The 27,710-nt window shown below is 52.4% G+C and overlaps 1 protein-coding gene across 1 annotated transcript in view; it reads right to left on the bottom strand.

Annotated features, from left to right (window-relative positions):
• LOC110260000 overlaps positions 1 to 23,844 on the bottom strand; it is a 45,053-nt gene extending 21,209 nt beyond the window's left edge. The window contains exon 1 of the mRNA XM_021087463.1: positions 17,594 to 23,844. Within this exon, the coding sequence (XP_020943122.1) occupies positions 23,122 to 23,751 (630 nt within the window). The 5' untranslated portion in view covers positions 23,752 to 23,844 and the 3' untranslated portion in view covers positions 17,594 to 23,121. The remainder of the gene's footprint in view (positions 1 to 17,593) is intronic.

Genomic DNA, 27,710 nt, shown 5'->3' on the forward strand with positions numbered 1-27,710 from the left:
CTGAGCAGAGCTTCAGGCCTCCTGGTCACTCTGGGACTCTTCTCAGCAGACCCCAGGGAGAAAGTGAGGCCTGGGGAGCACTGAGGTCCACGAAGGAGGGAGCAAGGGGAGGGGGTGGGGAGAGAAGGAGCACCGCACCTACTGTTCTTGAGCACCTCTGGGCACAAGGCACTGTGCTCACCACTCTTCATTGTCCCATTGAACCCTCACAACCACCCTGTCCATTTTACAGACTGGAAACGGCTCAGAGAGGTTACGTGACCTGCCCAAGGTCACAGAGCAGTAAATGGCAGAGCTGGGGGTTTCCCTTTTTGAAGCAGGTGTACAAACCTGTGACTAGCCTGGTCACCCCTCAGCCCTGGGAAGGATGCAGAACCAGCCCTTGTCACCCCACAGGTGAATAAAGTGGAGTCTAGAGCAGCATCAGGATGCTGCCAGGCCACACTTTCAGGGGGAAATTTCCAGAGCTCTGTGGGGGGCACCCTGGGTCAAGAGAAGGGGGCTGAGCGGGTTAGGTGCCCACTACAAAGTGCTCAGCACCAAGATGCTGACAGCCTGAAGGTGTGAGGCAGGTGGGTAGGCAGAGTGGGTGCAAGGCTGGGAAGCGCCTCACCTGGAGCAAGTGGGTTTGGCAGCTACTTCTCCCCCCAGCCTTAAGCACAGGGCCCTGGGATGAGGCTGCCCCAGGCCAGCCAGGGGGAGACCCAGAGAGAGTCCAAAAGGGACCAAAAAGAAGAGAGAGACAGGGGAGGGTATGACAGGGAAATGGAGAAAGTCAGAGTCAGAGAGAAGGAGTCAGAGGGCTGGGGACAGATGTACAGAGAAAGAAAGAGGGCCTCAGACTAGGGGTGTCTCTGCTTCCCTCCCCCATCCTGGCTTGGCCATGACCCTTGGCGGCCACCCTACAACCAGGAAGGAGGCCCTGGGCCTGCATCTCATCACCTCTTCCCGGCCCTGACTCCTCCAACAAGGGGCAAATGGAAAGGTCAGCGAGAATATAGTTTGCCTTTTCATTTCCAGCTTGACCAGCTCATGAAAATGCTACTTTAATAAACTGGGGGGAAATGGAGAGTTCATTCAGGGCTGTGCAGGGAGACATTCGGTGGGCTTAACCCTTCAGCTGTGGGTTCGCAGTCCCACACCTGCTCCCAAGGCTGGCAGATTCCCTGATTTGTCAGTCAGTCTGTCTGTCTCCAGGCCAGGCACTGGGGATAGGGGGATGGCCACAGATGTCCAGCCCCATCCTACTCTCATGCTTGTGAAATTTTGGGGAGAATCAAGACTATCACACAAGAGACCCCATGTGCTCTAGGATTTCAGCCCTTAGAGGGTTAGGGAAGTCTAAGACTTTGAGTCAGGGCTTGCATGAGGAGTCTGACTCTGCCCATCAGACATCAGGAAGGGTGTTCCAGGAGGGAGGAACAGCACAGGCAAAGGCGCAGAGGCAGGGTTTGGAAAGCGCAGTGGTGATCAAGGAAGGCTGCTGGCAGGCAGGCAGGCTGAACACTGGGGAGGAAGCTCAGCGCTCCTGCAGGAAAGGCTCCTGGATAGGGGAGTGGGGTGAGAGCCTGCCTAACCCAATGCCCTCGTCTCACAGAGAGGGCAGCCCACCTGACAAAGGTCACAGAGTCAGCAGCAGAACTAGCCCCAGAGTGCAGCTCCGAGTTATGGAAGGATTCTGATTAGGGGACCCTCAGCCCATGCCCCAGGGGAGAGCTAGAGATAACCCTACCATTCCCAAATCTAACAGGGTCAGGGAGGGGAGGACCCCAGGACTGTCACACAGCGGGACTTGGGTACACTCACCAGAGTCATTCGTCTGCCAAAAGACAGCGACCTGTACCTCCCCATCCCCCACAGAGCTCCCCACCCTGCATGGCCCAGACCACACCTCTCCTCCAAGGCTTCTTGGATGCTCCATCAGCAGGGGATGGGACTAACATCATCACTGAGCCCTACTGTGTGCCCACCACACCGACAGCTCCCCACTCTTACCCTCTACATCCACACCCTGAAAGGTACATGTGGTTCTGCCCAGTTTACAGATGAGAGGAGTGAGGTCCAGAGAGGCTGAGTGATCTGGGGCCAGAAGCTGAGGGACATACAATGTTGTTGCCTCCACAGCCATTGGCCCTGGGCTGCCCACCCTAATCAGGTGCGCAGCCAAAATGCAGAATCTACATGCCAGGCACAGCCTTGAGCACTTTCTGTGTTTTCCTCAGTTAATTCTCACCATGCCCTGAGAGGTGGGTGCTACAAGGGTCCCCATTTTTTAGACAAAGAAACAGACACATAGAAAAAGAAACAGAAGGGTGTCTCCCAGGTAATAAATGGCAGAGCAGGGGTATGAACCAGGCCATCTGGTCCAGGGCCCATGCCGTAACCACTGAATGCTACAGCCCCCTCAGGCCATCTGTGTTCCTCTGGTCTCCAACTCTGTTCATCTGCAGGCAGGCAGGGGGGAACAGGAAATAAAGGAGGAGTTGGAAGGGGTACCAGCGCTTATGGGAGAGGCCAGCTGGCTGAGAGCCTAGAGAAAAACATGTCTCATGTGGGCTCTGTCCTTACATCTTCCCATCACCTGTGTGGCTTCACAATGTCTGATCAAGAACTACTTGCCTACTTTATGGGTGAAGAAATCAAAGCCCTGAGAGGCTCAGTGACTTGCCCAGGGTCACCAAAATCCTGGTGACTCTCCTCCCACAACACCCTTTGCAGCTAGAAGGCACAAAATGTGGAAGTTCCCATTGTGGCTCTGGGGTGTTCTTATGTCTGTCTTTCTAGTTCCTAATAGTTTACGAGAATAAATTCAACAGCAAAAAAGCCAACAACCCAATTGAAAAATGGGCAAAAGACCTGAATAGACATTTCTCCAAAGAAGATATACAGATGGCTAACGAGCACATGAAAAAATGCTCAACATCACTGATTATTAAAGAAATACACATCAAAACTACCACCTCACACCTGTCATCATTAACAAGTCAACAAATAACAAACGCTGGAGAGAGTGTGGAGAAAAGAGCACCCTCCTACACTGTTGGCGGAATGTAAATTGGTACAATCACCATGGAAAACAGGATGGAGGTACCTAAGAAAACTAAATACAGAACTACCATATGACCCAGCAATCCCAGTCTTGGGCATATATTTGGACAAAACTTTCCTTGAAATAGATACATGCACCCGTATGTTCATTGCAGCACTATTCACAGTAGCCAAGACATGGAAACAACCTAAATGTCCATTGATAGATGAGTAGATTAAGAAGATGTGGTATATATACACAATGGAATACTACTCAGCCATAGAAAAGAACAAAATAATGCCATTTGCAGCAACATGGATGAAACTAGAGACTCTCATACTAAGTGAAGTCAGAAAGAGAAAGACAAATACCATATGATACCATTTATATCTGGAATCTAATATACAGCACAAATGAACCTTTCCACAGAAAAGAAACTCATGGACTTGGAGAACAGACTTGTGGTTGCCAAGGGGAAGGGGGAGGGAGTGGGATGGACTGGAAGTCTGCGGTTAATAGATGCCAACTATTCCATTTGGAATGGCTAAGCAATGAGATCTTGCTGTATAGTCACTTATGTCTAGTCACTTATGATGGAGCATGATAATGTGAGAAAAATGAATGTATACATGTATGTGCAACTGGGTCACCTTGCTGTACAGTAGAAAATGGACAGTACACTATAAACAACTATATTGCTGAAAAAATTATTCTAAGTAAAAAAAAATAGTTTATGAGAATAGGTAGTTTTACCACATCTTTTAGGAGTTCCTGTCGTGACTCACTGGTAACAAACCTGATTGGTATCCATGAGGACGTGGGTTCGACCCCTGGCCTCGCTCAGTGGGTTAAGGATCTGGCGTTGCCATGAGCTCTGGTGTAGGTCACAGATCTGACATTTCTGTAGCTGTGGCATAGGCCAGTGGCTACAGTTCCGATTTTATCCCTAGCCTGGGAGCCTCCATATGACACAGGTGTGGCCCTAAAAAGCAAAAAATGGAGTTTGGAACCCCCTTGGTCCTCCTCTCCCTGCCCCCAGGGCTGTCTGTGTCCTCTTTCTTGAACTCCTGGGTCAAGTCAACCAAGCACGATCCTGCCCCAAGTCATGTGACTTGCTGTTCGCTCTCCCTGGAGCGCTCTTCCTCCAGGTATGCCTGGGGTGACCCTCTTCACTCCACTTAGGTTTATGCACAAATGTCCCCTCTTCCAAAATTCCACCTCCAACCATCCTGTCTAAACAAGCACCCCCATCCCCTAGAACTCTCTAGGCATCTCCTGGCTTTGTCTTGCAGCAAACTGTTCCCCTGTGATGTTAAACATTATGTGCTTTATCTGCTAACTGCCTGCCTTCCCTTCAAACATGGAAGCCCATGAGGACCAGGCCTCCATTTGCTTTCTTTGTGCTTTGTCAAGTTGCTCAGAGTGGCTGTTCTCTACCTGGGTAGCACATGAGTGACACCTGGGGAGCCCGGGCTCCATCTCAAATCAGTTAAATCTGAATTCCTGGGGTGGGGCTTGGATACCAGAATTTTTTAAACTCCCCAGCTGATTCCAGTTTGCAGCCAGATGGAGAGCCATGGCACCAGCAGAGCGAGGCACAGAGGAGACATTCAATACAGATTCGGTGAGTGATCAGTGAATGAATGAGTAAAAGAATGACTTGTGGTTGCCTAGGGGGAGTGGGATGGATTGGGAGCTTGGGGTTAATGCAAACTATTGCTTTTGGAATGTATTAGCAATGAGATCCTGCTGTAGAGCACTGGGAACTATGTCTAGTCACTTATGATGGAGCATGATAATGGGAGAAAAAAGAATGTATACATGTATGAATAACTGGGTCACCCATGCTGCACAGTAGAAAAAAAATTGTATTGGGGAAATAACAATTAAAAATTTTTTTTAAAAAGAATGAATGGATTCTTATGGGCCCAGATGAGAGACAGCGATCCAGAAAGCAGGAGTCATACACTCGAGCTTCCCTAGGCTCAGCCCCAGTTCAACCTCTCCACAAATGTTATACCCCTTGCTCCAGGAGCCCGCCAGGCCTCCCTTCAGGGCATCTCCAGGAGGTCTACCCAGAAGCGCCCAAAGGCCTCCACTCCCTCCTTTTAATTTCCAGTACTCAGCCTGTTTGCCAGTCCAGTGACCAGAGCTGAAGTCCTCCTGCTTCCACTCCCAAATGTCCTATATTCAGAGAGGTTATGCAACCCCAGGGTAGACCTTGGAGGAAGTGGGCTTGTGAGAGCTGTGGGGTGGGTGGGGGCGCTCCCTGGAGAGGTCAGACAGGACAGGCATACCCGGATACCTAAGAGGACTCAGAGCATCTGTCCACTGGCCAGCTGAGCACCCCAGCAGGTGTCCAAATGCAGGTCCTCTCAGGCCCTGGAGATCCAGGAATCCAGTGTTCCCTAGGTGACTGATGAGCCACCAGGCTTAAGAACCACAGGTCAATGTACCTTCTACCCCTGTGCCCCCCTCCGCAAGGAAGGACTTGAGAAGCACAGAGAGAATTGATAGCCAGTAGAGTTCAGGCTCCAATCAGGCCCTGGGTCTTGAGGCCCCCTTCCTAGGCTCCCACCACAAAGGAGACACCTGGGGTTTGGCAAAAAGAGACACTGTAAAAAACGGAGGGAGGGCTTTGTGGTCCTTAGCTCAGGAGAACAGCTCCTGACCATCACCCTCAGCAAGATCACTTCCCACACCTCCTCCACTCCTCCCCCACTGTCTGGGTTGCCCAACACTTCACACTGTACTGTCTCTCCAGCCTGGTCTTCTAACGCCAGCACCCAGCACCCGTGTCACCTAAGTAGAGCTAAAGGCTTTGCATACATTATCACGTCTGCCAGATGAATATCGTCTTTTACAGATGCAGAGACAAAGGCTCAGAAAGATCACACAGGGAGTGTTAGGCCAGGTCTCACTCAAGCCTGTTTGATGGCCAAGAGATGAGACAGCAGAATGGTGAAAAGGGTAGATTCAGGGCCAAACAGCCTGGGTTCGTATCCCAATCCACCATTTACTAGCCATGTAACCTTGGGCAAGTTGCTTAGCTTCTCTGGGCCCCAGTTCTCTATCTGTAAAATGGGGATAACACTGTACACCTACCTCTGGGGGCTGCTATGGGCATTAGGGCAGACTGACACAGGCTACAAGCCGTGTAAATGTTGTGATTATTTCACCTCAACTACCCCTTCAGGAGGGTCCCTTATTCACCCCCAAGCATTTATCAAGCAAAACTTCTTGGTTCAAATCTCTAATAACAGGCTACAGGGGGACATGGGGATACCCTTTAACAGGGAACAAAGCTTTAAGTGAAAGGAGTTCCATTAAGCCAGTGAGGAGCTGAAGGTATTTTGGAGGGGGGCCCAGGGGTCACCAAAGTGGTGGGCAGTGATGGGCAGTGTCTGGACCCTGTGGTAAAGTGAGCTCAGCTACGCTCATCCCCACAGCCAGGCGCTCGTGCAGGCTCTGCAGACAGCGGCTGTCCTGCTGTCACTGCATATTTGGGAAGACATAGGGTCTGTGGATTCCTCGCTCTCCATGAGTCCACTCTGCCAAGATTTCCTGAGGGCCCCCCAGGGACCTGGCATCCCCTAGGGTTCTACAGGCCCAGCTTAGAGCCCTGCAGGGGTCAGCTGATGGTCTACTCAGTCCCAAAGGTGGAACTCCAGAACAGCCCCAGACAGTATGTAAATGAACAATGAAGAGGCATGGCTGTGTTCCCCTAAAACTTTGTGGACACAAATTTGAATTTCATGTAACTTTCCTGTATCATGACATATTCCTATTCTTTTTAATTGGCTATTCTTTTTTTTTTTTTTTTAAACATTTAAGACACAAAGATCATTCTTAACTCATGGACCATGCAAAAACAGGCAGCAGGCCAGAAGGGAAGCCAACAGAAACAGAAAAACAAACAAATATGAACATGACTACAAAGTGTGATAAGGGCCATGAAGGGAAAGATGGGGAATTAGAATAACTGCAGAAGGGAGGGTGTTTCTCTGAAGGAAGTTCATTTAAGCTTCAGGTTGAATAAGAAGGATTCATCCTCAAAGAGTGGGGCAGAACATTACGTACAAAGGGAACAGAGGTGCAAAGCCCCTGTGGTTGGGAAAATAGCATGGGGTCTTCAAGGAACACAAAAACAACAGTATGACTGGTGCGGAATGCACCCAGGAGAGGCACAAGGGAGTGGTCAGGGCATCAGGTAGCACAGGGCCTCTCAGACTGGCAAGCAGTCTGGAAGTTTGTGTGTGTGTGTATTTGTAGGGCCACATCCACAGCACATGGAGGTTCCCAGACTAGGGGTCAAATTGGAGCTATAGCTGCTGGCCTATACCAGAGCCACAGCAGGGTCTGAGCCACATCTGCGACCTACACCACAGCTCACGGCAATGCTGGATCCTTAACCCACTGAGCAAAGCCAGGGATGGAACGAGCATCCTCATGGATACTAATTGGGTTCGTTAACCACTGAGCCACAACAGGAACTCCTGGAAGTTTGTATTTTAATCTAAGAGCAATGCAAAGTCGATAAAAAGTTTAAGCAGGGTGGGTGAGTAGATTTGATATGGCTTTTAGGATGATCACTCTGGCCACTGAGCAAAGGACTGGTTGTGGAAAGACCCGTTTGGAAACAGAGAGAAGAGCAAGGCTTCTGCACGATCTGGTGAGAAGTCTCTGGGAAGTATTCTAAAGCAGAGCTGCAGGGCTTGCTTGACAGTGGTGCAGGGAGGTCAAAAATGCCACCAAGTTTTTTGGCCTGGACACTGGAAGGATGGCGCTGTCATCAAGGAGGACAGGCAGGCTGTGGGACAGTGGGTGGACCTTCTGGAAAGTTCCTCCTGACTGTGCTGAGAAAACACTTTGAAGACGCAAAAGCCACCTCCTCAACAGAATGTCTAGTATCAGCTGAGCCGCAAAGTTTCCCCAGGAGCCCTGGGCGAGGTGCTAAGGGTCAGGCAGGCAGCTTCTCTAGAAGCAGCCACAAACACAGCACTTACAGCCCCAGGTGGCACAAGCACCTACAGGGTTAGGCTGTGGTGGTGCACAGAGGGCCAAGGTCGCTCACCAGGGTCCCTAGTAGGGCCTCTCCTGTGAAGCTGGGGCACCTGCCCGGCCACCCACTGGCTGGCCTCCCCTCCATCCTCTCTCTCCTGCCTGCCCCGTCCTGCCCTCCCTCCACTTCCCCGACTCCCAGTTCTCAAGCCCCAGGATTGTGACAGTGAGAAAACTCATTTTCCATGAGTTAAGTTGACTGCTCAGTCTCAGCTCAGCAGGAAGATACACAAGGCCCAGCAGATGGCGGGGCCTCTCCAGGATCAGCCTCAAAGGTCACCATCTGTCACTGCCCACTCTTCCAGCCTCTTCTCATTGACAGAGTCTCTCATGCTGACTTAAGGCCTGGCTACAAGGTAGGCCATGACATCTCCTGTGGACTGACTCTGTGTCAGGCACCATGCTAGGCCTTCTCTAAACATTAACCCTTAATTCCCACACCTGGCCTATGAGACCAACTATCATCCCCATTTTATAAAATGAGGAAACCAAGCTAAGCAATTTGCCAAGGTGGTAAAAGCTGTCTAGCTCCAGTGTCGAAATTCTTAACCACCATGCTACACAATCGCCCCTTCTTTGAGCCTCCACTGTAAAATGGATGAGGGGCTCAATGAAGATTTCTGGATCCTCCTGAGCTCTTATAGGTCAAGGATTTTACAACTGCTTCCTTCCAGGGTACTTGGTAGGTTCTTTCTCCCCCAGCAGTGGCTGCTCTCAGGAAAAGACCTTATTGACTCATTCATACTACGGTGTAAATGACTGGCACGGTGAGTAAGTCCAGTGAGTATGGTGAGGTAACTGCTGGAGCAGAGTCAAACCCAGACCTGCCTGGCTTCAGCAACTGACCTGTCCCTACAACATAGTATGGTACCGTCCACAGCCTGTGGGTTAGGACCTCCTCCCAAAAGTATTCTTTACCTTCATCAGTATTCCCTGTCTGAGGAGAATGGAGCCAAAATGAAGATGAAAGAGGGACTGGGAACAGGGGAGCAAGGGACATAAGCTATCAGACCCATGAGTTCCCAAAGTCAGGGCTTCTGATCCCTAATGGAGGCCTGGGTTCGAGCCCCACTTCCAGTTTATTTGCACAGCAGTCTGGAAGGAGTCAGGTCTCAGAGCAGGGACCTGGTTCCCAGCCCTGGCCCATCCCTAAATCAGGGCTCAAGTTTCCACATCTGTAGGACAGGGAGTTGGCCCCTCCCAGCTCTGGCAGTTGTGAGTTTTGCTCATACCCTGGCCTTGGCTGAACCCCATTAGCATTCTCAATCACTCCTAGTGCCCCCAAACCCAGAGCTCCTCTCTGAGCTGGGCACAGAAAATCCACCTCCTGGAGGAGCGGGAGCTGGAATCACAGCCTCTGGGGGAGGTTCCCAGCAGGCCCCACTCACAGCCTTGGCAGGAGTGGGGGTGCAATAGTGCCCTTCGAAACAGACACCTGACGTGCAGCTGCCCCCTCCACCCCAATCCCCCCTCTCTCATCCTCTCCTGCCTAAGGCTCCTGCTCCTGACCTCCTTCTCCAAGGTTCAGCCTTTTTACCTCTGTAAATGGCTTTTAAGTTTCTCACCCAGCATCTCATTTCTATCAGTTTCATTACTGAGGAGTTCTCTTGTCGCCATGAATGTGTTAAAAGGGGCCCAGGGACTTCAGGCCATGGCCAGCTGTCTCCTCTGCCTCTCCTGCCTTCCCCCCTTCCTTGCCCAGCATGCCCCCTCTGTGCCCCTGTGTATCCCATCTGACTCTCTGTGCAGCCTGGGGCACTCCTGACCTCCTGCCCCAACCCACTCATGTCCCTGTAACCCGAGGAGGCACAGACAAAACCAAGGCCACGGCCACATCCATGTGTGACCAGAAAGGCACACAAAAAGGAACACCTGTGAGTGCCTAGGCTGGTGAGGCCTTTGGCCCCAGTGTCCCCACACCACCTTCCCCTGGTCTCTAGCTGGAGAAGGAGCCCTTCCCCACCCTAGGAGAGGTCAGCACAGAAGGCACAGCCCACACCCGCGTGGACACTGTGCGCCTCAGTTGTGTATCTGAGACCATGCTTTAAGGATTAATGCTGACAGTGACCTTTCCTGGAGCTTCTGCCATGTTCCCAGTGATACCGTCAGCAACTTTGATCTACTGGCTCCCACCTTCACCAGTGTCATAGCCTCAAGGTCCTGATAAGGTTTTACCATTTTTCTTTTTTTTTTAGGGCCACACCCGCAGCACATGGAGGTTCCCAGGCTAAGGGCTAAATTGGTGCTGAGCTGCCAGCCTTTGCCACAGCCACAGCAATGCCAGATCCAAGCCAAGTCTGTGACCTACACCACAGCTCACGTCAAGGCTGGATCATTAACCCACTGAGTGAGGCCAGGGATTGAACCTGTGTCCTCATGGATACTAGTCAGATTCTTGTCTGCTGAGCCATGACGGGAACTCCCTGTTTTACCATCTTTTAAAACACCCAGAGTCACCTTAGATAAGGACACTGTAGCAGCCCCATCCATGGTCTAGGCTTCTCAGAGGCTAGAGGTCTGTGCCCCACCCAGACAGGCGGATGAGGAGTCTGGGGTTTGTCCCCTCTGCTGGAAAGCCCAAGTCACCTCACCTCCCAAGTGTAGGATGGGCAGGCTGTGATGACTTAGCTAGCCCTGGGCTGCCTTCCCTAGGCCCAGGCCTGGGATCTCAGAGCCCTGCTCCCCTCCCCTCTGGGTCTCCACTCACTGCAAAAGTGGGCAGATGGAGGTGAGACAGGAGGGAAGGGACAGGGCCAAACCTTTAAGATAATGAGAGAGCCATTGAAAAACAGGACAAAAACTAGTCAGAACCAATTAGAGCCAAGATGGCGGAAGATTGGACTTCCGGTGCACCCAAAGCCTTGCTTGACACTCACCGTGATGCAATAGCTAAATAATATACCCACGGGCGTCGTGACAGTTCTGAGGCTGAACTGTCATAAAAGGCCAAAAAGCAGGCAGAGGCCCAGTTCCTGAAATCCCTCCCCCTTATCCAAAATAGTTGGGATAATCCTCCCACTTGTTAGCCTGTGAAATTAGCCCATAAAAACTAACCAATCCATATTTCAGGGCTCCTCTCACCTTCTGAGACGGACCACATTCTGTCTATGAACTGTGTATCTCTCTCAACAAATCTACTTTTTAACATTGCTTTGCCTCTTGCTGAATTCCTTCTGTGCAAAAACATAAAGACCCTGAACTTCAGTAAATCCTGATACCAGGTGAGTAATTTTCATTAAAAGACAGTGGGTCTGAGTCCCAGTCTGAGTTCTGTCTGGGTTCAAGTCTCATCTGGGTTCAGGTCCCATTTCACCACCAAACTGTGTGTGGTTTCAGTTTCAGACAGACTGGACCAGGCTACCCATTCCCCAGCCATCCCACCAACGAATGTCCATGAGCCACACAGCTCCCAGGAATTGTTCAAAATGTCCACTGCAAAAGCAAAGTTCCTTCAAGTCTCCTGCTTCATCATGATTTTGCATCCTTCCTAATGCAGCCATTTGTTTTAAAATTAAAATAGTGATTTCATCCAGATCATCAAGCAAGACCAACACTCCAGGAGGAAGGCCCAAAGGCAAGAACCACACAGGATCCTGTGGCCCAGGCCAGCCCCTGGCAGAGTGCCAACTCCGCCCCTGCCATGACAGGACCACCTTTCTTTCCCACCTACCTCCGCAGCCACACAGGGACGATCACACCACTCATCTCACTTCCACCCCAGCTCCCAGAAATGCCAAGTACTGATGCATCCTGGGATTGGGCAAATGGGTTCCAGAAGGGGTCCAGAGAGAGGCCTCCAGCCTCAGCACTTCCCACCCTGCATGACGCCAAACAGCCTCTCCCTGTCCACTTCCTGACTCTGAAGACTTTAAAGGAGGTGGAGGGCCAACTCCAGGCCCAGAGGGACTCAGAAGCTCCCTCTGTGTGAGCCTTTCTCCTCCCTCACCCTACTCTCTTCCTCTCTCTCCCTGCCTTACACCAACTCTTGGTGCAGCACAAGGCTCTAGCTGAGTTGCAAATTAGCATCTCAAGTTCCAGGAAGAGAGAAAAAGAGGCAGCAAACAGGGGACAGGGTTCCAGAAGCAAAGGAAGAAAGGCATGCAAGGAATAGGAGCAAAAGGAGGGAGATGAGCCAGAGAAGCTGGGTTCAAGGCCAGGGGTACCAGAAACAGGGACCCTCTGCCCCCTCCAGACTTTTTCCATCCTCATCTCCCCTGTGGGCTCCGTAGCCAACGCCTCATCCCAAAAAAATCAGAACACATTTTCTAACTATAATCTTGAGGTGGAGCAGGAGGGCCACACAGGGCTTTCTCAACTACCCAGAAATGAGAAAGAATCTATCTTTCTTGGGAATTGCAATTATTTGAAAATAATGTCAACAAGTCTTGCTTTTTTCTCCCTGGCCATCTCCAACATGGACGTTTCCATTCTACATCTATCATCTAACCCGTCTACCTTTGTATTTACCTAGATTTCTACCCATCTATCTGTCTGGGTTTCTTATATATCTGTCTGCCTGTCTCCTCCTCCCTTCTGCTGTTCACCAGCATTTTCTCTTCCACTCCTGCTTAAGAATTCCCCCCAGAGGAGCAGAGTTCATCTAGGAGCTACTCAGCATCCTGGTCAGCACCCCTCTGACCTTAGATTAGCCCCAAATACCCACTGCTGGGCATGGGGGGGCGCAGTCTCTCCCACAGAATTGGGAGAAGAGGACAAAGGAGCTGGGTAGGCCGGCACCCTGGGTGTGGAGGGCGGGGCTGTTGTTGGAAGAAACCTCTGGGGCTACCCGGCCGGGCACCAACCTTGAAGAGGTGAAGGATGTTGGTTGTCATGATGGAGACCAAACTCCTAGACGTACCGATGACACCCACCTCACACTCGGGTTTGGTGATGATGGCAGGCCACCACTGTCACAGCAGACCTCCAGCATGGGTGTCCCTAGCGCATACGTCCAGAATGTGGGGGCCCAGTGTGACTTCAGGCAGCAGGACCGGGTCACTATTGCGATCCAGAGATAAAAGTATGGCCTGGAGTCCCTGTCATGGCTCAGTGGTTAACAAATCCGACTAGGAACCATGAGGTTGCGGGTTCAATCCCTGGCCTTGCTCAGTGGGTTAAGGATCTGGCGTTGCCGTGAGCTGTGGCATAGGTCACAGACATGGCTTGGATCCTGCGTTGCTGTGGCTGTGGTATAGGCCGGTGGCTACGGCTCCGATTGGACCCCTAGCCTAGGAACCTTCATATGCTGCCAGAGAGGCCCAAGAAATGGCAAAAGACAAAAAAAAAAAAAAAAAAAAAAAAAGTGGCCTCCAGCCAATGGATGCCCTTTTCCTTCTTGAATTCTCCACAGGCCTTGCCCTCTGGGCCCAGGCCATGCCCCAGGAACAGGCCTCCCTGCGTGGTGTCACTATCTGTGCAGATGGCATTCATGTGGGGGTGGCCTTTGGGTTTCTTCAGGGAAGAAGGCACACAGGCCCATAAAGGCTGAGGAGCAGGCAGAGGGGCAGCAGGGCCCACCACCAGCCCTGGCCCCTCTCCCCAGGCAGCTCAGAAACGCCTAGAGACCCATGAACAGCAGGCTCCACTCCTAGCCTTGGAGGGCCCCTGGCCCCACAGCCTGGGGGAGCATGGGCACAGCAGCCCCCAGAAGTCTCTCCAGGGCTGCTTCAGCAGCGGCTGGCTGAGGGCAGCCAATGAGCTGGACCATGCAGGTGCTCCTCGCCCCTCGGGCAGTGCTGTTGCCAGCACAGGCCACTCACAGATGTCAGGGAGTGGGGTCAGGCTGCAGCAAAGCTCTGGTCTTGGTCCCCAGGTCCTGCAGGCCTGTTCTTGGTGGATGAGTGTGAACAGAGGAGAGGGCCCCTAGCTTCGCATGTCTTGGCACCAAGGAGAAAACAGCTCCAATACTTGCCTCCTACCAACCTGAGAGAGAGAGCGAATCAAACAGGAGCCCAAAAAAGACATTAGCTCTTTTGATCTCTCATCAGGAGCCTGAGAGGAGATGCTGGAGGTGATCGCCAAAGACTCCACAAATCTCCTAAACTTGGTTTTCTCCCAGCTGCTGCTCAACTTTGATTCAAACGGGAGAACTTAAGGCAAAAGCTATATTTGAAGATTTCTTGAGGCCTGTGCCCACTGCCATCAGAAGCCCAGGTATCAGAGAGCACACTCCCCAGGAAACAGCCTGGGAAGCTGAGGAAGAAGAGGGGCCCCTCTCAGCACACATGCAGAGGAAGAAGCAGGCAGAAACCAGTCCCACCAGGCATAACCAGTCCCACCAGGCATAACCAGTCCCACCAGGCACAGTTCAGATGTGAGGAAACTGAGGCCCAGAGCAGGAAGGGCACTTGGCTCGAGTCACACAGATAGTGAGCTGAACACCACCTGGAACCCAGCTCTGGAACCAGACAAACTTGGGCTCCATGAGGACTCAGAGACAAGGAGAGCCTACAAGGCCCCAGGAGAAGAAGTCAGGCTGGGAGCTGCTCAGTCTGGAGGCCAGGGAGAAGCAGGGGCTGCAGGACTTAGGGTTCCCCTCCTGAATCAGGGAGCGCTAGGTGGACCTCTCGTTCACTTTCCCACCCCAGTGGCAGCTCCTTTTTCCTTGCTTGACCTCACTCCCCCGCCTCTCCCTGAGAGGCTTTACCTCTCAGTTTCTCATTGCTCCTTCTCTCTCCTCCACTCCCTCCTGCTGAGAGTGGGGCTCGGGTTCTGGCCTGAGCTAGGACCCATTGTTGTTGTGATTAAATATTTATGTGCAAGGATAGAGAACACCAGCTCTTCCTCATTCTCACTGCTAATTTGGGCTCATTTCCCCAGGGGTTCCTTCCCTCTGCCCAGCCTTCCCTCAAAGCCAGCCACCTCCCTCCCCTTGACTAAGGAGGCCACTGGGAGAAGGGCTGAAAGCTGAGTCAGGGCTGGGCTGGGGGCTGGACCCAGAAGTCAGTTTCTCCATGGGTTTGCCTGATAAAGACCAGCATACTTGGTCTGTGCCTCAGTTTCCCTAGCCTTTTAGAAGAAGAGCTTGTGTTTGGAAATTTCCCTGGAGATGTGGTCCCTCCGTCAAGACCAAGTAGCAGTCTTAGAGTCATTCATCCCCACCCAGAGGCTCTGACTGCTCCAGTTCTGCAGGAGGAGGAGGAGGGAAGGAGGGGGTGCAGCACACCAGGGTCCAGCCTCAGTTCCTGGGGTTCTCTGCCAGTCACCTTCTGGACCCTCACTTCACATCTCACCCCATCAGAATGTTCCCTCCCCCATTAGCTCCTCAGAGACCAAGAGTATGGCTCTTAATTCTCCTTAACCTCCTTCTGCAGGTGAACCAATAGCCCTGAGCTATCACATAACTCTCCCAAAGTCACACAGAAGTCAAGATGGATGAGGACTCACAGCCAGCACCAGTGACACTGAGAGAGCCTGGGGAAGCTGGCAGGAAGCCAGGACCCAATGACCTAGGGCTGGGAGTCAGTGCTTCGAGGACGGCTTAGGAGCTGTTAAAATACAAGGGAAGGGAGCTACACCTGTGTGGAAGCTTCAGCACCATTCACACCTTTGTGTGAGTTTATCAGATCTTTCCCAGGCAGCTGTAGGACATGAGAGGATGTGGGGCATGCTGCTGAGGCAAGGAATAGTCAATTCAGGGAATAGGAGAAGCCTTAGACAACCCGCACAGTCCGCTGCTGCCCTACTGGAGCACCTGTCCACCTCGGGGATCCTCAGTTTCAAAATCTGTAAAATGGATGGGCTGGAGTAAGATCCAGTCTGGAGGCCATAGTGTCTCTGTGGGGTTGTCACAGTGATGGGAGGGAGTCACCTACTAGCCCACATCCAGGCAGGGATCAGAGATTGGTGGGGAGGGGGGCAGCCTGCACAATGAAACACTGTCTTGTCCAAATGTCAGTGGTGCCCCATGGAGAAATAACAGCAAATGACAACATGCTGCTTTGTGCCAGACACTGTCCAAGTGCTTTGCTTGTGTTTCCCCAGGTAACGCTTACATCCTATGAGCTAGGTGGTATTTTGATCCCTGTCACACAGATGAAGAAGCTGAGGCACCAAACCTCATATGATGACATAGCCCAGAGTACAGTATAAGCTGCTTGGGCCCTGACCCCTCCTCTATGCTGGCCTGGAGGGTCTCTCAGACCTGCCCAGGTCCAACATCCTGGGAGTTCAGGCTTGGGTTTCTTGAATTTCAAATGGAGGGATTTTTGGTTGAGGCCACAGAAGGGCAGATTCAGGCCAGGAGACCAATACACAGTAGCTTCTGCTAGGCTCTGCTCAGGCTTCCAGACCCTTTGTGAGGGCTCCACCCTCCATCTTTCCCTGATGACCCAGGGCCTGTACCAGAAATATCCACAAACCACAAAACAGCAACCAGAAGAGAGCTACTGTGATTTTCTGAAAGAAGCATAAGGAATATAACTTTTCTTAGGTGTGTAAGATGCCTGCATCAGCTCTCCCGCCGAGGGCTGAAGAAGCAGAGCCTCAGTGTCCCCTCTGAGGGTTGGAGGTAGGACTGAGCCCCTCCAGTCATGTATACCCCATCCCCACCTAAGAAAAGTTATATTCCTTATGCTTCTTTCAGAAATGAAGAGCTTCGGAGTTCCTGTCATGGCTCAGTGGTTAACGGATCCGACTAGGAACCATGAGGTTGTGGGTTCAATCCGTGGCCTCGCTCAGTGGGTTAAGGATCCGGCGTTGCCATGAGCTGTGGTGTAGGTTGCAGACGTGGCTTGGATCCTGCGTTGCTGTGGCTCTGGCATAGGCCGGTGGCTATGGCTCTGATTTGACCCCTAGCCTGGGAACCTCCATATGCTGCAGGTGCGGCCCTAGAAAAGACAGAAAGACAAAAAAAAAAATAAAATAAAATAAAAAAGAAAGAAATGAAGATCTTAGAAATGAATGCTTTAAAATTGAACAGCTTGAAGCCCTCCCGTGAGCGTCTCCTTTGCTTGACTGCACCCTAAGCATAATCACCTGTGAGCTAAAGCGTATGTACCCGGAGTACATTTGCCTTGAGTTAAAGATTATAATCCCCTGTTTTTCTGGAAACTTCCTGGTTTGTGCTAATTTCTGATCAATATGCCCTTTTTGCAAGTATTGTTATTCTAGAAAAAGGCAAGATGCAATAACCCAGAAGACCACCACCAGGATCACACTGAGATCTCTTGATGAACTTCTGATAACTAAGTCAAAAGAAAGAAGAAAATATGTTTGCCCCAACCTTAATTCTTATCAGAAGTCCCGTTTTTCCCCTTTTAGACTATAAAACTCCCTGCAAGTCTTCCCCAAGGGAGGGCACAGTCTTTAGGGCATTAGCCTGCTGTGGCCTCCTTTGCCTGGCAAAACAATAAAAAGCTATTTTTTTCTCCTTTGCCCCAAACTCTGTCTACATGTTTCTACCCAGCACAGGTGGACAGAGGCTGAGTTTCAGCAACAGAGCCAGGTCCCTAGAAGATTCCAAGTCTTCCTGGCCGCCCCCGGCATCCCTGCCCTCAGCCTTACCTGAGCCAGGGCTCCCGACCTGTGAAGGCCCCTCTCCCTCTGCTTTCTTGCTCTTCCTCCAGCACCTTCTCCATCTCTGTTCACCTTCGCCTCTGCTGTGCCCAGCCCAGGTGCTCTGAGAATTCAGACAATGGTGAGTGCCTGAGTTGAGTCAGGTTGGAATCACCTGAGCTGTTTAGAAGCCTCATCACCCACATCTCACGTTTGCATGATGGAGGGGCTGGCAGCACCACTCCCCAAATGGAGAGCACTGCCCCTTGGAGTGTGGGTCCAAGACTCAGGACTGCAGGCCACCTCTGAGGCCCCATCGCTCCTGTGGCCCTGGGGACCTTTACTGGCTGGGCAGACATGCGGTTTGCTGGACAGTCTCCTCCCAGATGGACAAGGGCTAAACCCAGGAAGCAGATAATTGGAAGCCTGCTACATCCCAGCTACATCAGCGACAAAGCCCACAGTTTAATCACCCATATGACTCAGTTCTGTGGGGAAAGGAGGGTGACAAATTAGCTCCATCAGAGCCTGGAAGCACAGCCCTCTCCCCACCTGGACCACAGCTTGAGGGGATCACGTCATACGCGTCTCGAAATCTCTGCATCCCTGCCTACAGAGCCTGGCCTCCCCCATCAGGGTCTGTGGAAGTGAACAAATGATTCCCGGGCTCTTTCCATGCTTCTCTCTCAGGTCATCTATCTCTATATCAATAGAAAGGGCAGCCCTGCTCCCAGGCACTCGCCCAGCCTAAGCCATGTTCTGGGTGCTGTGCCCCCTCTCCTTCAGGTCCTTGAACTCCTCCTACTCACCAGCCTGATCAGGAACCCGCCCCAGACCTCACTTCAAAAGCCATCTTCTCCCTGTTCCACCAAAGCAGCAAAGGCCTGCTTCAGAGGGACTGGTTCTGTGCTGAGAACGTAGTGGGTACTGAAAAATACACGTGGAAAGAAAGAAGGGATGGAGGAAATAATTCCTGAGCTTAATGCCAATGGAAACTAAGGTTAAAACTTGAAACCAATTGCCCTTGCCTCCCCCATCCTTGGGTTCTCTCCATCCTTCTCCCCGCGAGGCTCATCCTTCAAGTGAGCAAGTGAGATGCTTCTTCCTCCAGGAAGCCTGCCCTGATTATTTCAGTTCCTGTTATCTCCTTCCTCCACAGTTAATGCCATAAAGCTTCTCTGTGTTGTTATTTGGCACTGATGAGCCCAGCAGCATGTTAAGGGCCTGTGTGTTCAGCACCTCCCTCATCTCTGTATCCTCCCACCCTCATCCCTAGCCCAAGGGTCAGAGCACAGGAAATTCTCGATAAGCACCCAGACAAGGCCCTGGTCCCTGCCCAGACCCAGCATGACAGCCACCCTCCCCAGTGTGGAGCCCAGGGCAGGGGATGGAGGGTCTGCAGCAGCATTCCAGGTCCCTGGAGTGGACTCAGACCTTGCGCTGAATTCTTACAACCCCCTTGTGTAGTCAGGCATGGAATATAACCTATGACCATTCAGTTATTCAATGTGCCATCCGAGTCTGTGTTGAGCTCCTGCTGTGTGCCAGGCTCTGCTCTGGGCACTGGGAAAACACTGGGAGAAAAACAGATACGAACACCTGGCCTGTGAAGCCAACGTCTCATTAATCAACCACTAATATGTCTAAACAGAGATGGGTGGCACTTCAGGGGATCAAGAGGATATTAAGACAAATGAAGCAGGTAAAGAGAAAGGGAATAACCCAGAGAGGCTTTTTCAGAAAAAGATAGTCAGGGAAGACTTCTCAGAGGAGGCGGCATTCCAGCAGAGATTTCTATGCAGACCCCTAGGCCTCTCCTTCCCACCCGCTGCCCCACTTGCCACCGCCATCGCTGCTTCCAGCATAGCAGGTGTTTTTGTCTGCAGCTGTTGCTATGGTGGGCTTCCCGCTAATGCTCCTTCTTCCTCTCTCCTCTTTTGTTCCCCTCTTTAACCCAGGCACTGCCCTGGAAAGCTGGGGCCCACTGGCTTAGCGAGCTGATGTCCAACCTCTACTCTCTTGCACAGCCGGGAACAGAATCATGGTTATGGGTGAGACTTCCAATCCTAAGCCAGCATGAGGCCAGGCACAAAGAAGGGGCAGTGACATATGAGAAACAATCTTAAGCCATAAAATTAAGAATCCAAGTTAAGTCTCTAGCCTTTATTTCTATATTCAAGTCTAAAAATAGTCTAAAAATAGGAGTTCCCTTGTGGCTCAGTGAGTTAGAACCTGACTAGTATCCATGGGTTAAGGATCTGGCAAGATGGAAGATATGGCTTGGATCCTGCATTGCTATGACTGTGACATAGGCCAGCAGCTGCAGCCTCAATACTATCCTTAGCCTGAGAAATTCCATATGCCACAGGTGTGGCCCTAGAAAGGAAAAAGAAAATCAAAACCAAATAAAAATAACCCTGTAGCAATGAGGTATTTTTGCTAGAAGTCACACCCCAAGGGATCCAGAGGCTGGTTTCTATCCCCCTGAGGAACAGAGGGGTGGCTGGGAGGGTTGAGTGTGGGGGATGGGATGAGGGCAGGACCCAAACCACGTGGCCCTGATGTAGGTGTCCCAGCCTGGGATGAGCAGCCAGCTGAGCTCTCCCGGGGCCTCATCATAGCCAAAAGGTGGCCAGTGCCTCTCCAAGAGAGTAGGGAGGCTTAACAAGACACTGAAGTCTGCTCATCAGCGTGGCTCTGCCAAAAAGGCACGGGCTGGGCTCGCTCTATGGGCTGTCATATCCCAATTACTGCAGATAACATCTACCTTAATTGAACAGGGTCCAACAATGTCATTGTGCCCTGGGTTCCCCAATTTATTTAATACACTGTGTACACATATACTTATGCCTCATTGCTGCCACGAGATTGCTAAACAGTATGGTTAATAATAAAAGATTTCATCAGCTTTAATTTAAGGTGATTTTTACTATCCTTGTGCTGCTCGTTTTCTAGAATGAAAAGAAGCCAAGAGAAATTCAGATTGGGGGCAAGAGGCTGTCTCTGGCCTGTGGACTGGAGGCTGGTGGGCAGGGCTGCAAGCAGGCTTCATCTTTCCCAAGTAAGTGCAGTTTATACGTCTCCCTTTCAGGAGCAAAGCTCAGGCAGGGGAAATGAGTTGGGTAGGAGCAAGGGTAACCTAGGCAGAAGCCTCCAGAGCTTGACTGCAGGACTGGTGGAGAAAAGGAAGCTAGTTGAGAATGCAGAGCTATAAACCTGGGGTTGGGCTGGGAGGCAGCAGAGAGACAGTGGAAGAGGCAGAGCAGGAGACAGAGAGAGGCCAGAAACTGCACATCGAGGAAAGAAACAGAGCTCCCAGCAGCAACAGAAAAGGCAGCTTGCATTCTGGCAAGGCCCAAAGGCAGTGAGATCTCTAATAGTTTGATGGTCCCTGCAAACTAGGGCAGAGTTGACTCGGGAACAAGGTCTCCCTGCTCTTTCCAGGAGCCGGCACCAGGCTGGGTGGGAGTAGCAGAAAGCTGGTGCCCTCTGCTCCAGCCTGCTGCCCACCCGGGGAAGCCTCTCAGCCACCTCCCTCAGGTCTGCGTGGGCAGCTGGCAGCTCTGCCAGCCCCAGTGAGCAGGGCCAGAGCCCAGATACCAGCTCCCCCATGCCTTCTCCAGGTGGCAAAGGTGGCTATCACTCTGCAGAAGTGAGATAACCTTCCAGCCAGCAGCCAGGCTCAGGACCTGTTCTGTGGGTCACACTGCCTGCCCTCCACTAATATTCCATATACCTCTCTCCTGATCACCCCCACCCCCCCACCGGCCCACCCGAGAGCAGTATCACAATCCTTTGGGTTAAGCCTTGTCTTCTTCTCTCAATCTCTATTAAATGAAAATGGCCCTGGAAATGACTAAACTCTCAGGAGGGGGTAGCTTTTGGGTATTTGTCCCTGAGAAGTGTGAAGATTTTGACAGATAGGGCAAGGTTGATGGCTATAATCACAAAAGTTGGGGGAGATAAAGACAGTGGTCACCTAATTCACAAGTGGCATTCCCATCCGGGGCTGAGCGGAGGCTCAGAGGCATCATCCCCAAAGGTTCCCACCCCACCCCAAGGACAGAACTGGAAGGGCTGTAAAGACCCTCCAGGAAGTGATTCTCTGGGGTTCCTGGGAGAGTGGCAAGGACTCTGACCCTACTCTCCCCTGCACCCAGGCTCTCTTCAAGTGTCCTTGCCACATGCCCGCAAGGCCTGCCCAGGAGAGGAGATAAGCCCTCCAGACTCCTCTGTGGGAATTCTGCCACTCAGAAAAGCTTCTGCAGGTCCTCTTCTTTTCATGGAAGTTCCCCTACCTTCTAGCCCCCAGGTCTGGAGGAGCTGAGGGTGCACAGCCAGAGCTGAGGCCAGGCATCCCATGTGGATCAGGGAGATGGTGCCAACTGAGGGCATATCCTGGGGTGAAGCAATGGGAGTTGGCACATCCTTCACTTCCGCCAGGAGCTGGCCCAGGGACATGAGGTTGAGTAGCAGGCTGTGGGCATGGGCTGCCCCCTCCCAGACCTGGGCCCCACTTTAACCCCACAGTGGAGGAGGGCAGGGACTGTGATGGGACACAAACACACACAATCCTCCCACCACCATCACCAAGGGCTTTCTGCTAGACTGACAGAGGGGCAGACTAACCACCGCTCCAACAGACACGGGACTTGGGGCACCCCATTAGGCAAGCTCAGCTCAGTCCCATAAAGCAGCTCTGTGCCAGGGGCGGCTGTGACCAAAGAAGGAAAGAAACAAGGAGTCTCCTCCAAAAAGGCCCAAAAATCTGAAGGTGGGGGCGCGCTTAAATTCGGGCCCTCAGGATTCCCTGCTGCCACCACTGCCGACTCATTTCAGCAGAACACCCTCAGACCGCCCTGGTAAGGGGGCGCCTCTTGTAGTCCTGGCTTCTACCTCACAGCCCCTGCGCAAGGAGGGGGCACTTACAGCTCTGGGGCGCCGGGGAAACACGATCGTGGACCCCCAAACACACACGGTGTCACAGCCGGGCCGCTGCACTGGGGTCCCGGAGCGGTAGGTCCCGAGTGTCCGAGAAGCACCTGACCCTTAAGTTCGGAGGGGCTGGGGGACCTCAGATGCTAGGGTGCGGTCCCAACCCGCCTCCGCCTGGAGCAAGCAGCCTAGGGCTCCAGACAGTGGCGAAGGCGACGCTGGGGCGGCCAAGGGAGCGGGACGGGGAGCAAGTGACAGGAACGGAGCCGAAGAGCGCCAGGCTGGCGCTGCCCTCCCCGAGGAGACCAAGGGGAACCGGTGCAAAAAAAAAAAAAAAAAATCCCCGCGCCCCCACCGCTGCCCTGTCTCTCGCTGAGGAGGGCACTGATACCGCCTCCACCAGGACGCGGGATCGGTCCCCCATCCGGTGGAGCCTGACACAACCCCAGGCACAGAGACACTTTCTCCCAGGCCCACAAAGAGGAGCTGCACTATTCTCTCTCTCGGGGCGCTGGGAGGGCCGGCCCCCACCAAACAGGAAGACCCTCTAGCCCGGGTCCCGCGCCCTCCAGTCCCGGGGGCCCCGATCCGCTGGCCTTCCTCTAGGGTCTGCCTTGAGCGCGGGAGCTCGACAGAGGCCACCTCCTCGAAGTGCCCGCGGGAGAGCACGGTCCCCTCTGCCCATTCCCGTGGTGAGTCCGCCCGAACCGGGGGCGCCGGAAGGCGCGGAGCCGCGGGGAGTCCGAGATGCAGGGAGGAGTCGGCGGCTGCCCCGATGAGCAGCCGCCTAGCGCGCAGCGGTCGGCTGCTGCTCCGGGGAGAACTAGGAAGCGGCGGCCAGCCCTGCTCCGACCTTTTGTGGGGCCCGGAGTCCGAGTCTCAGGGAGAAAGGAGGCGACTCTCGGGAGCGGGGTCCAGATGAGGGTTACGGGCTGGGAAGGGAGTGGAGCGGGTGCGGAGCCGCGAGCGCAGCCGTCCGACTGCGGGCTCTCGGCGGCGCAGGAGCATCGGCACTGGAGCAGGGGGAAAAAAAGAGCGAGTGAGCGACGGAGCAACAATGACGCCGAGAGGGGAGGCTTCGAGAGGGGGCGAGCGCCGGGAGCACGAAGGGGCCGCAGCCGCTGCCACAGTTCGGAAGGCGCGGGTCCCGCCCAAGTTTGCTCCTCAAGTATGGTAGAGCGCGCGGTTTCTGCAGGCCGTTTAAAGAGAGAGCACCATCTAAGACTCCGCATCTGAAGCGTCGCGCCGCCCCTCCTCCTGCCCGCTTTCAGCTCCCCATCCAACCACGCCACACCGGCGCCCTCTCCCGGAAGCCCCCCTCTCCTCTCCCCGGGCGGAGGTCTGCTCCTTGACTCCTAGGACTTGGCTAAGACCCCTCCTGACCCCAAAGGTCGGGGGTCAGGGAGCATAGCCCTGAGAAGTACAGCAAAAACAGTGATGCCAGAGGTCGCACTCCGCCCATTGCCCTGTGGGTCACTAGGGCCCTCACCTTAGGCCAGATTCTCACACATCTTCACCAGGCACGTGGTGTGTCCCCCTCCTCCTCCCCGTGTGGTATACTCATTTGCACACCCCACTGCTCCTTGTCTGAGCTTAAGACACGGGATGGGGGAGAATTACATTTGCCCCTGGTCACACAGCCTGTCAGAGGGCCCCTTCACCTCAGAATTTCACCAGGCTAGGGAACCCCCACCCCATGGCCTGCAGCCCGCTGGTCTCCCTTCAGCATTGGTTTGCAAAGTGTAACAGGTGGTCTGACTGGGAGGCAGGAGTGAGCCTGGGGAAGAATCCCTCAGCCAGGGAGAAGCTGAACCCCACCTCTAGTCCTTCCCAGGGGGCTGTGAAAAATCTCTGGAGGTGGCTGCCCTTAGAGAAAGGCAGGGGAGGAGGAAAGGGAGGGAGCCTTGCAGCCTTAGGATTCCAAGAGCATCTCTTCCCAGACTGAAGAAGCTTCTTTAATTAGAGCTGTGATGTGTGACTGTCCTTGTCCTGGGGAGGGTGTTCAGCACAGCGCCAGGGAGCTGAGGGGAGAGAGTGGCTGACATAAGGATAAGTTTGGCAGAAATTCAGAGAAAATTCATTTCAATGGGAACCGCAGTCCTGTCCATGTCTGTTTCTTCAGGATTGATTCTCGTAGCTTTCAAATATCTTTTCAGTTGAAAAACTTTAAACAAATAAAAACTCCAAAGGATCACCTACAACTATGCTACCAATGTTTGTTTCAAACCCACTGTTTAAATGAAGGACTCCCTCCAGGCTGTGGAGAATGGCTGGTGATAGGAGCACCCCATAGAGATTAAAAATACTGACCAAGGCTGGCCCGCCTGGGTGGGCACAGGCAAAGCTGGTGCCAGTGGCAAGGGGTTCTATTTCTCTTCCATGTTCTCTTCCTGGCTCCTCTCTTTTACCTCCTTGGGCCTTGCAGCGAGGGAGGGCTGCGCTCCTGATGGGGGCACCTCCAGGATCCGGATAATGCTTTTGCGATCCAGCCTCCATGGCCTCTCTGGATGGTCCCTAATGCTCCTTCCATGAGGATGTCCCTTCCCGTGGTCCCTAATGCTCCGGACCATGAGGATGTCCAATGGCCGCACCGCTTCCCCCAGTGCTTCCAGCCCGCGGCCCACCAGCCGGTTCTCCTATGAACTAGGGCCCCGACAGGCGGGGAACTGAGTGGGAACTGAGCAGCGGCAGCCGGCGACTGGGAGAGAAGAGAAATGTGGCTGGGATGGGTCAGGATTTGGGCATCTCGGGCGGTTTCCTAGTGCCACCTCGTGGTTGTATTCGGCGTTGCAGCGCCTGCTCTGAAAGAGGCCGCTGACGCAGGGACTGCAATTGGGCCAATTTGGGTTCTTAGACAATGACACTGCGACGAACGCCTAGCCCCTTTTCCTGTCTTTGAGGGGAAACCAAAGCTTGAGGGCCTCTGAGGACTGTGGCGAAAGAGAAAGGCGGGGAAGGGACCACTGAGGGGGATCCAGCTCAGGGAGGCCCGGATGGGAGTGAGGACCCTCCCCTCCGGGGCTCAGGACGGAGAAGAAAACACTTCAGCCTCCATTAAGGCTCCAGAACACTTTATGGCTCTCCTGACCACAGGCTGAATGCCACCATCTGTGGTCAGGTGAGAGAACCTGGCTTGGTAATGTCATGGTCCACTCTCTCCTGATTACTGAGGATAGATGGAGAGAAGTGGGGCCACAGCCGAGGACCTGGACCCCTGAGTGAGACAAGCATCCTGGGCCAGCCCTCCTCACCCGTGGAACCTCCAGCTCCAAAGCAGCCTAGGTGTCAACAAGGCAGTGTCCATCCACTGCCCTGAGACACCACCAGGCCAGGCAGCCAAGGGCAGCAGGATAGCAGTGTGGGGGAGTCTGGGCCTCTTGGGATTCCTTGGGAGGCCCCAGAGCCCTCACCAGCAATGTCCAAGCCTGCTCTGGTCCCCTTTGGAGGGAGTGGGAAGTATGGGAATGACCCTCAAGAGGCTCACACAGCCAAGATGTGGGTGAACTACTGCTTGAACCCGGGTGTTCTGGCACAAATCCTGGGTTCTTTGCTTGACTCTGTGTGAGGAGTGAGGGGTGGCGCTGTGGGATGTGAATCCAGGAAGCATATATGGTGGGGGATGGGCGGGGAGTCAGGATTTCTAGCAGAAAACCAGGGGCAGGTGATTCCCACGTCCCTGGGCAGTGCCAGCAAGGCCTGTGGTCAGATAGGAGGCTGAGTCCTGGGGATACTGTGGCGGATGGTGGGTAGTGGTGTGTCAGAGAGATGGGCCAGGCAGGGATGCAGATGGCGAGGTATCACTACATGATCGTAGCACTGTATTTTCTTGTTTTGCTTTTAATTATAAATTCTGAAATATTTGAAGCACATAGAAAAGTGCATAAAATGATACAATTACCTATAACCCTCCAACCAGTTTACTTGTTCTAAATATTTTGACTTTTTTAATTATACATTTTTTTTTTAAAGAAAAAATGTCACAGGAAGAACTAAAGGCCGCTCTTGACCTCTCTCTTTCTTCCTTTCCTGAAGTATTTTTACATTCCCAAACATGCTTTAAACCTTTTGCCAATGGGTATCTATCCGTCAGCAATACGTGGTATTGTTTTGTGTTGTAAAATTAGACATCAATGATATTATAATGTTACATATCATTACGCAAATTTCTTTTCTCACATCATGTTTTTGAGATCTCTGAGGGCTGATCTATGCAAATCTTTTTTTTTTTTATCTATGCAAATCTAATCCACTTGTTGTAATCTCTTCATGTTTTTTATCTGGTGCTGACCATAATTTACCTACTCTCCTGCTAAGAATAATATTTCATGATTATGATCAACAGGCACAGGGAACCTTCTTGAACTTGTCTCCTTGGACACACACGCAGAAGAGTTTCTCTACAGTTGTCATCTGGAAGAGAAAATTCTGGGCCTTGATGTTCATGCATCTCCAACTTTACTAAGTACTGTCAAATCGTTCTCCAAAGTGGTAGCACCAATTCACACTCCCATGAACAAACTATAGAACTGGAGTTTCTTCACGTGCTCCGATGAAGCCTATTAATTCTTGCCAATCTGTTAGGTGTGAAATGGTATTCCATTCTTGTTTTAATTTGCATTTCCCTACTTACTAGTGAGACTAAACAGCTTCTCATGTATATTGGCCTTGGGTGGCTCCTCTTTTTTCAAAGGTCTGTTCAGATCTTTTGCCTATTTTTCTTTTAGGTTATTTATCTTTTTCTTACTGATATAAAGGAGTTCCAGAAATCTTCTGTCAGTTACACTGATTGCAAACATCATCACAGCCCTCTTTCCACCTGATCCTGGATAGGGACTGAGGACCGCTGGTGGGATGGATTAGTGATGCCTGCAATAGGTATGGGACTGGATGCCAGAAGGGCTTTGGATTTAGGCTACAGTGTGGTGGTCCAGTTGTTAGACTACGACCAGTGAGGAAACTCCATTATAGGTACAAGTCTCAGTAATGAGGCCAGAGCAGGTCTAGGCAAGTCAGTTTAGCAGGTGAGGCCCTAATCATCAAATCAGACCTTTTAAAATTATTCTGAGAGACTTCTGAGAAGCCCATGGTGGGTTTACCCTACAAGCATTTCTCTAACGTGTGTATCCTTTTTTTCCCCCCTCCTTTTTAGGGCTGCACCCACAGCATATGGAAGTTCCCAGGTGAAGGGTTG

Source organism: Sus scrofa, chromosome 3, assembly GCF_000003025.6.
Source record: "Sus scrofa isolate TJ Tabasco breed Duroc chromosome 3, Sscrofa11.1, whole genome shotgun sequence".
NCBI classification, from domain to species: domain Eukaryota; kingdom Metazoa; phylum Chordata; class Mammalia; order Artiodactyla; family Suidae; genus Sus; species Sus scrofa.